The sequence below is a fragment of the Lonchura striata genome, chromosome 3 (assembly GCF_046129695.1).
Source record: "Lonchura striata isolate bLonStr1 chromosome 3, bLonStr1.mat, whole genome shotgun sequence".
NCBI lineage: Eukaryota > Metazoa > Chordata > Aves > Passeriformes > Estrildidae > Lonchura > Lonchura striata.
Window position 1 is genome coordinate 44,983,160 of NC_134605.1, and position 10,312 is coordinate 44,993,471.

General features: G+C 44.2%; 1 protein-coding gene across 1 annotated transcript in view; it reads right to left on the reverse strand.

Annotated features, from left to right (window-relative positions):
- The window catches only part of TARBP1 (tRNA guanosine 2 -O-methyltransferase TARBP1), a 31,568-nt gene extending 30,495 nt beyond the window's left edge, over positions 1-1,073 (reverse strand). Inside the window, exons 1-2 of the mRNA XM_031504329.2 lie at positions 236-1,073; positions 57-154 (exon numbers count right to left, since the gene is read on the reverse strand). Coding sequence (XP_031360189.2) covers positions 57-154; positions 236-1,073 — 936 coding nt within the window. The remainder of the gene's footprint in view (positions 1-56; positions 155-235) is intronic.
- Positions 1,074-10,312: the final 9,239 nt, after the last annotated feature.

Sequence of the window (10,312 nt, forward strand, 5' to 3'; positions counted from 1 at the left end):
CCACAAGCGAGGCAGCAGTCTATCCAGGATGGGCACAGATTTTACAGCGCTCCTACCTGGTTTCCTTCCAAAGTTTCCATTACCAAAATGTAAGTTTCCCAGAAGTGCAGGAGTTGCTCGTTCTTCTCAGCAGACCACCAAAACAGACTCGACTCTAAAGGCAAGCAGACAGGGACACGCGTTTCTCGCTGCCCCGCACGCCGTGCCGCCCATCCCGCCGCCCGCCCGGCCGTACCGTGTCCGCCGTCCGGCGGGCAGCGCAGCTCGGCGCGCTGGCCGCCGCTCAGGTCCAGCGCTCGCTTCAGCAGGTAGCGGGCCCGCTTGCGGCACAGCGCGTCCCGCTCCGTCAGGCCCTCCTGCACCAGCCGCCAGAACCGCGGGCACAGCCGCGCGTCCAGCCCCGGCCCCGCCGCGCCCCGCGGCAGCAGCGCGTCCGCCAGGGCGCAGAGCGCCAGCAGCGCCCGCCCGGCCCGCGGCGCCCCGCCCGCGCCCAGCAGCCCCTCCCAGACGCGCGGCAGCGCCGCGCCGTTCGCGCCCAGCGCCGGCAGCAGCCGCCCGGCCACCAGCGCCGCCACCGCCTCGCCCTCGCCCTCCTCCCGCACCAGCGCCAGCGCCGCCGCCGCGCACCGCGACAGCAGCTCCGGCTCCTCCAGCCGCGGCGCCGCCGCCACCAGCGCCTCCACCGCCGCCTCCTCCGCGCCCGCCCCGCCGCCCGCCGCCAGCTCGGCCAGCGCGTCGCGGGCGAGGCGCGCTGCCAGCGGCGCCCCGCATAGCTGCACGCAGTGCCGCAGCGCGCCCCGCGCCGCCCGCAGCGCCCGCGCCCGCTCCCCGCTCCCCGCCGCGCCCTCCCCGCCCCGCAGCAGCGGCCGGCACCGCTCCAGCGCCACCTCCCAGGCCGCCCGCCGCAGCGCCTCCGCCTCGCCCGCCGCCGCCGGCCCGCCCGCCGCCAGCCGCTGCAGCAGCAGGCGCAGCGCCTCCGCCCGCTCGGCGGAGAGCGGCGCGCCGAGCGCCCGCAGCAGCGCGGCGCGGTCCCCGCAGCGGGCCAGCAGCGCGTCCGCCAGCACCACCTCCATCGCGCGGGGGCAGCCGGGGGCGGAGCGGAGGAGGAGCGGCGGCTGCGCAGGCGGGGGCGGGCGGGGCCCACGAGGGGCGGCGGGAGGCGAAAACGCCGAGCGATTGTCCGGTTCGGCTGTGTGTGTGTGCCTTTCAAATATTCTACATTTTTAGGTCATAACCCGCCTGCGTGCGTGTTCCCAGCCGCGCCGGCTGCTAAGCACAACCTGGCGCAGCACGGGAGGCGTAATGGAGATATCCCAGGTGCGAGCCTCTCGCTTGAGGGGGTGAGGTTCCATCCTTGTGTGCCATAAAAACCCTCTCTACTCTTCATGCGCGTTGCAACGCAAGATCAGGGAGCGGTAATACACAAAATGCCCGGTTTTCCTGCCTGTCATATTTGTTCTAACCATTTGTGCCAAAAGAAGTTGCTGAACAGTTCACTGTTCTCATCAGAGCGTAGCAGAGGTTTGCCTGAGTGCCTTGTGTCTGCCTCAGGTCAGAGGCGCTCCTGGATGCTGGCTCAATACTGTTGGCTTGTTAGGTCACCAGGTCACCAGCACTGAGGCCAGAGAACAACTCCTGTGCAGTTCAGTGTACCAGTGCAGCCGAAACCTAACTCAGAAAATCAAGCTGATTTCCAGTAAGTGTAAATTCACCACGGGAGATTACAATTCCCATGAAAAATAAACTTAGAGATCTGCACGTCAAAAGTGGCAGCGAACTATTCTCCTCGAAGATGTGGTCATAGGAAAAGGCATACCTGGAACCTTCTGCTCCTGTGAAAACAATGGATAGCAAATTCCTGGCACAGCAGAAGGTGCTTTCTAATGATTGCTGGCATTACTTTGGCCAAGATGTAGCTGCTTAGTCTAATGAATAAGAAAGGCTTACTGCAAGTTTTCCAAGTGAGACTCCTCTCCAAATCACATGAGTAGTCTCTCCATTTCCTGGCTATTCATTTTCTCCAAACTCTTTTAGAGTTTGTTTTTTTTTTTTTATCTTTGAGAGCGTACTGAATTTTCTTATTAGAATTGAGCCTGTACTGTGACTCTATATGCAATATATTCTGGAAAAAGAAGGTGGAAATTAATTCTTTTAAACCCTCTAGCTAACATGGTTTCCATGTGCCTTACCTCTCTGGGTGTGCACATAAATTACAGAATCTAGTAAAATCTCAATAAAACAGTTCAAAATATACATTTTACTCAAATATAAACTAAAACTTAGTACGTTGTTTCACAGACACAGAAACATGTTTCATGGGAGGAATTGTTACAATGTACTTTAATAACTAGGATGCTTACAGTTTAAATCTCTTACATGCCATAAAATATTTTGTTTTTCTATTTGCTCTTTCGTAATTTTTTCATTTGCATTTTTATCATACAGTTTGATGAATTGTGGGAGTTTCTTTTACCAGGCTTGAAACAGTGCTAAGCAGGGGATCCCTTTCTACTATAGGTTTACTCTTCCCTTCCTGGCATCTGTAACTAAAAGAAGAGTTAATGGGCTGCACAACAGCTAGTAATCAAAACAGAATCAAATATACTACATGTTGTGCTATTTCTTCATTAGTGTCTGGATTCTTCTCTGCCTTTAGTTTTATCACAGTGGGATGCCAAATCTAAAGTCTTATTACACCAATTTAAACAACAGCATTTAAATTTGAATTGTTCCTCTGTAGATTGTCGTATCAGACAAAAAGGGAGGTCAGGCTTGGGGAGCTTCTGAGTGGAACATTATGACAACAAAACAAACAAAAACAAGCCAGAAAGGTGGATATGGAGTTAAGAGAGAGAAAATGAGCAATCATTTTGTAATATTCAGCAGCATTTTGTAATTTTCAGGTATCAAGAACCACACCATTCACGCCCTCATACCATAGTTGTTAAGCGCCCTAAATTTGTGCTTTCCAATTCTACGTTCCAACCCCTGCATCACCCAAGACCATGTCCTGTTCTGTTTTCACCACTTTCCAAGCTTATCCTAACCACTTCCTGCCTTCTTCCTCAGCCAGCCCTGCTCTCTGGCCCCCAGCCTGACAGCTGCAGGCACCTCTAGATTCCCAAAGCCCTTTCAGCCTAGGTTTGCTGTGCCAGCCTCAGCACTCAGAATATCCCACACCTGCCAATCTCTTATGTACTCTGCACTCCTATTTATAAGGTATCCTGCATTCCCTGACCTCTCCAGGTCCCCTCCAAACTCAGCACATGGCCTCGATCAAAGGCTGAAATTAGATTTTTTTTTTTTTTTGAGAGGACATCTTGTAGATGCTTTCTTTATTTCTGTCATGACAGATGTTCTCCCTAAATCAGATTAGTCTGTCTTAAAAATGTAAGACTAAGAGGAATTGCCTGAAACATCAAAAGCAGTCCCATACAATTGCAGACAGCCCTGAACTAAATGGGCAGTCTGAACATGTCCCTTTCATGGGCCACTTCTATCTATAGGCCACAAAATACTTCTCAGCTCCTTGTAACTCCAGATGTAGAGCTTACTTCACACTCTGCTTTCTTAACCAGGGCATCTCTGTGTCATTTAATACTATTCCTGAGCCAACGAGAGGCAAAACAATGACAAGAAACATATTATTGTTGATTTTTATCTGAACTTTTTAACAGTACCCTTGCTGATGGTGTGGGTTTCCAGCACATGATAACAAGTTGACCAAATTTGGGTTGATTTTATAATTTAAAGGCTTTACAGTAGTAGTTTATTGGTTTTCACCAGGACCCATAATTCTACACCAGTTTAGCAATACGAGAGGACTGAGGTTCCTTCCTCAGACTTGTAGTTAAAAAAACAGTGCCTTTAGTTATCTGCATATTCTTTTGGATAAATGTTCTTATGTAATTGCTTTCCCCTGTGATCACACAAACAATCAATTCTGTACTAGGAAAAGTTTCTGGATTATCATTGTAGTGGTTGGTTAGCTTAGAATAGGATTGTGGACAAAACCACAGTAGAAATTACAGAAAATTACAAGTCTTGGAAATCCCCACTTGCAGTTTTGGAAGAATGTGTTGTGTTGTTGCCATAAAGCCCCTGCTAAGGTGCTGAGGCACCACGGATTATTAGAACCCAGGTCAAGTCCATGTCTTTACAAAATTTAGTTTCAATGATGGTTTTAGATCACACAACATCCATTTGTTCTCATGAAAGTCCCATGCTACCACCTGACATTTACAGGTAATTCTGCACAGTACATACATGAGGAAGGCTCAGCTAACACTGCACCATGACTTTTTTTCCTTACAGGAGTCTGTGGGAGTGTGTTTGCAAAGTGTAAGGTCTCCAGGGGGACCAGGTATGTAACACAGCCTTTTCTTCCCTCTCCCACTGCATGCAGGAGAAGGAAATGGCAAATTTCTGAAAGTTATGCAGACAATTTCCCACTGCATCTCTCCCACACAATAATGACATTAAAAGCCCAGATGTGCTCCATGCAATAAACCTTACCAGTTATTATGGTTACATTTATTCATGTTCTCTTCTAGATTTCCTCAGTGCTGTTCTGCAAAAAAAAAACCAGCAGCACACATAGCTTTTATATGACTCTCACTCTGAAAGATCACTTCCCCTCTCTGCCAGGGGAAAAGGAAAAAGAAATTTACAGTAGGTGAGAAAGGGAAAGAAGAAAATTGCCTAATTGTTGTCAGTTTGCCCTGAAGTCCTTGAACCCTCTTGCTAAGAGAGAGAGAGGCAGAAGTGTTCTAACTGAAAGAGGAAATAATTGATATGCAGCAGGAAAGCTGGTCACAACAATTTCCACAAGGTGGTTGTGCTGTTATCTCCTCATCCTCCAGTGCTGGTTTCATTTGCCTCCCCATCCTCACAAATGATTCTTCCAGCTCTTTCACATCACAATGCAAACATATATTAATCCTCATCATTTTAAAATGAGATTCAGCTTGTCTCTCCAGCTAGTCCCTTCAGCCATCACCTTCTCTCCCTCCTCCCTTTAATTTCTGAACTTACTATCCACAACCTGAAGCTGTGAAGTCTGAAGTTTGTCCTCTGTGGCATCCCAGTCTGATTGGTATATCCCAATCTGACTATCCTGCCTGCTGTTATTACAGTATATCAACTATGATTGCTCACAAGCTACCTGTTGAGTTACTAGCTCCACATTTCTATCCTCAAACTTCTTTATGAAAGATGAATAAACCCTTTATATTGCAAAGTCTATCTGCAGAATTTTTCCAAAACAGGCACATTCCTATCTACTCACATGCTTAAAAATGACTGTCTGATCTGTTGTTGTATCACATCAACATCCCCTTTCCTGGCTTAACAAAAGCGATCTTACCCTAATTAGATCTTGCTGTTGTGAAGATCTGTTTCTTAACCTGCTGTTTTGACCTTGCCACCTCTCCCTTTATGTCCCTCTGCTGCTTCCCTCTTCTGTGCTACATCGAACACATGCTGTTTCTTTTCCATTTCCAGACCCATTAGTCTATCCTTCCTCATCCTATCATCAAATACAAGACACTGACTTCACACTGACCTACCCATCCTGCTAGTCTGAGTTGTCCATATATTAGTCTTTCAAGTAAGACTTAATGTTTATCTTGTGCTAAGTCCCACCTCATTTTCCTCTATTATACCCCAAACAACCCTTTGTTGTCACAGTGACACAAATTTGAGGCAGCACATGTTCTATGCCCTTCTGTGATCTATGGCCTTCTGTGTGGACTGATAAGCTGATCCCTTCTCTGTGTGCATCTTATCATCTATTTGTGCTGCATATTTTCCCTGGTGACAATTAGTAAGTACAGTACTGTTGGTAGAGAATAAGGATAACACTAATTTTGATAAATAAATGAATGAACAAACACAGAAACCATCAATGTGTCAAGCTGAGGGAAGGACCCTAATGTTTGCAACTGAACTTTTGGGAGGAGAGGGGTAAAAGGCAAATATAAAGGTGTCTCACAGAAGGAAGTGCTGTGAGAACTCTTAGTTGCCTTTCATACACACATACTGCCCCACATACATTCAGAGTTGTTCAGACATTGGAACTCGTGAAGAGTTAGTACAGATCCAGCTGTAGCTCCAAATTTTTCAATCAGACTCATGTCTGAAGCACTCAAAGACACAAGAGTGAAGCCTTCATGATCTCTGCAGAACAGAAGATGGTGCTGTTGTCACTGACATGTGCCTTTCAGGTTTTTCTCTGGCGAAAAGAAAGCAAGTGGTAATAAAGAAAAGGAGAGGAAAGAAACTAAAAGGAATGGTACAGGAAGAAAAGTAACTGCCATTTCTTGGACTTTTTTCCCACTGGAGAAATTCAGAAACTCTAAGAGATGAATGATAAATGCACAGAAAACCAGAAAGTCTATCTAAAAGAGCAATTAGGATGAGCAGAGAGGGCAGCATAGATCAGTCATATACTGAATATACTCTTCCTCATTTCTCTGAAGATACTGTAAACTACACTTAGGAAGGTGCTGAATACCATCAGCTCCCCAGTGACTCCATAAGGAGCTGTTATTGTTTGCCAGCACCTGGGATCCTCAGGGCCAGTGTTTCTCAAGCCAGGCGTTTGAAAACCAAGAAATTAAAAAACAGTGGGAATTTTAAAAAGCAGCACTAAGTAATGGAGTGGAGAAGAAGAAAGAGCAGGATCAGGCAGGCAGGGAGGAGCTGTGAGTGCAGCAGGGACCCTCTCGCAATAAATCATTGGCTGCGCGCTTCCAGCGTTATCCAGGCTCTGCTACGTGGCTTCCTCTCTTTATCTGCATGGGGAAAAACCAGCACAGGGAAGAAACAGCAAGGTATCTTAAGGACACTGCTATTAGTGTTGTGTTGTGCACATCTGTGGAAGAGATTCCAGCGTGAAATTCTTCTTTGACTGAGCAGGACAGCTACATTCACCAGAATCACTACAATATTTCTGGGCTTTTTAGAATGTTTACTTTAAAAATAAAGCTAGGGTTCAACTGTTGTAGTGCTGTAAACATCCTCTGTTCAGAAGCAGTTGATGAAAAGCAGTTGTGTCCAATTAAACATTCCTAATGATGAGAAGTTACAAATCTACAATGTGGTTTGTCACTGTAAGCTACAGAGGGAAAGTTAAGCTGGTAAATCTCTCCAGTTAGACTGAGTGCAGTGGAATGGTCAGGAAAAGATGAATTAGGAAAAAGAATTAAATATAATCCTTTGCCATCTGTCTTTATTTTGCAAACCTGCTTTACAGGGTACTACTGAAATCTGCAGACATTTTTTATCTGCTTCATGTAGCTGAAGAGCATTTGCTGTACAGACTGGAATTAAAATGCTTCCCAATAACAGTCACCCATCCCACTTATTGTCTTTGTTTGCTTTCCTTTTTTTAAAAAAACAAACACTTAGAATTTTGGCTTCAGCTTAGGCTGCACCATTAATTTTTGACCTGTCTTCTTCACTAGGACTCAGAGCTGGGTGTTAAAAGCTAAATAGATTTCACCACTGGTTTTACAGGGAAGCAAAAGGGCTGTTGAAATGTATGTACTACATTCTCCAGCTTTCAGCCTGAAAAGCATATGTAGATCTGGAAGCAGTGTGACAATTGAGAGAATGTCCATATGGTATCGCAGTTTCTCCATAACAGTTTTTGTCTATAGGTCTTCATCTAGCAAACCATGTCAGTAAGAGCTTTTCTCTAAGCACATGCCTGAGTATTTTGCTCTCCCCAGATTTTAGTGTACAGGGGATTCTACTGATAATGAACCAGATAAGAGGATCTACTACAGTGGGGAAAATACGCTGTAGTTTCTGCATGAAAATTTACCAGTGACAACTGTGGGAGTCTTTAGTCTTTTTTAAAGTCCTGGTGTTATTACTGGGAATAATACTACAGGAAGGGGGATTGAAAACCCCCCAAACATAACAAAAGCACACCACAAGGACCAATTTGGTTCTTGCTTACTTCCTTGGGGATACAGCAAAATTCCACTTGTTTGTTTGTTTGTTTGTTTGTTTTTTAGCAGTGAGGAAGGGAGGAAAGGATGAAGAAAGAGAGGACAGAGGCAGGGAGGAAGCTTTCACTTTATCTCCAGCTCCTATGTATTTTTCCTTTGCAAATTTGAAGGTTTGCATGTCAGCGTCCTTTCAGAATGCACAATATGAAGAGCTTTGTAGCTCCGTGGCTTCAGAAAATAGAGCACTGATGATTAGCTGATTAGCTTTTCACAGATGAGCTAAAGTTAATTTGTCCCTTCTGGAAGTGTAGAGATAGCCTGCTAGGTACAAAGAAGTTATCTTTGGTTTTCAGATCAGTTGAGGAATTCATCAGGCACTGGTTGAGACCAAGGTTATTTCCTCAGTGGGAATTCAGATTATGAAAGACCCACACCACTGCTGCCTTCCATCTCTCACAGTCTTTCACATCAACAGGGAGCAAAGGAAAACAGCTTTAAAATATTCTCCTTCATCTTCCCTGGTACTTTAGACTACACTAGTTTAACTAACCTCACAAGGAAAAAAAGCACGAATCTGTTGTGCTAAAATGTAATTTTCACATTTTGACTTGTGCATCTCACTTCAAAGAACTTCTTCCAAGTTTATTTTGAGTTTCCCATGCTAAAAATAAAGCCACAGAACGAATCAGTTCAGTTTAGCTGAGAACAGCAGTTTTGGAAGCATTAGGCAAGAAGAAGCTCTAGTGTTTTCAAAATAGCTCCTAATGCTGTTGTCTTTAATGGGGATGGTTAATCCTCCCTGTTTTCTCATATTCCCAGTGATTCTCTGTAAGTGGAAACCTGCCAATTATTCTGCAAAACTCCTGACTCATCCCAGCCTCATTTAGGGCCTTCCTAATTGATTGCAAGATATCTTCAAAGTCAAAAGAGGGCTCTGGTTTGATGCTGCAAAAGGTTTGACAAAAGGTTACAATCTCTTCTGTTTCTGTAATGTACTTTAAAGATACTGGAATTGAAGGAAAAACCTCCAGATCAGCTAATTTTTAGAAATATCTCACTTTTACAATTTCATTATAGAGACAGTCGATGTTACTTAAAATATTTTACAATTATTAATTAATTAATTAATTAATATGGGTCTTGCAGGTTTACTTTGGGTTCTTTTCCTGCTGCCATACATGAACAGTAAAAAGAATTGTCATATTGCCACAACATTTTTTTCCTTCACCCCTTAAATCTCAATCTTGTAAAAAAATTATAATAGTAGTCTTTTACACATTTATGAGGTCTTCTGTTAAAGTCTATTTGAAGCATTTTATAGACAATAATGTATGAAGCCTCAAAGCATACTGCTGAGGTATTTATTATCACATTTTTACACTCAGGAGAATGTACCACAATAATTACACAACTTCAAGACCACAACAACTAGTTGTCAAGTTTTAGGGCGAAAATAAATACTCAATGGAACCCAGTATCCAGAAGCTGAAACATTTTCTAAAAGTTTGGCTCTCCTCTAGTAGCTGCCCAAAAATGAAGGCATCCAAAATAATTCTCCATCTTCAAGGATGTCGACATTGAGATGTTTTCTTTGACCTCCGCCTCCTGTCACTGCATTTAATTAGTCCTTTTTTTTAATCATTTTGCATAATTCTGAAACCTTCCACTGTAGAGGCATAACACTATATTGTAAAAACTTTGCTTTCTTCAGGAAAAAAAAAAAAAATTCCAGAAGCATTTGGCCTTAGCCTAGACCCTCTTCTAGTTTTCACTGAAATGACTGAATATATGTCAATGCTGAGCAAAGCCATTTCTTGGGAAGTTTCACAATATTTTTCATGGGAAGCTGGTTTTATAAAGAATGCTGATATTGGAGTTACATTTGTAAGCCCACTCTAGGGATCTCTGACCATCTGTGCTTTTAAAAAATGGTGTTTTCAGATCATAGCGCAAAGTTGTCCTCACACAAGCTCACAGCTTTTGGTTAGCTCTGCAAGGAAGTTCTCAGACAAACTATCATAATACTTGTTCTAGATTTAGCCAAAATGTGTATTCCTTCTTTATCTTTCACATGAGATCCTCTCACATACCCAAAAAGGCATATAGTTTTTGACTGTAAATGTATAAATGCTTGCTAGTTGCATATTCTAGACTGTAAGGCATTCTAAAATGTGCTGCAACTAAGAAAAACAAGTCTAAAAATAACACGGAGGTGTGTGTATGTTTGTGTGTGGAAGGGGAATACTGCATTTCTCATCTCTTGATAATGCTATGTAAATGAACCCGGTTTATATTATAGAAATTCTTTCTCCACCTAAATGATACTGAGGCAGATTCATTCTGGACTCTTAAAA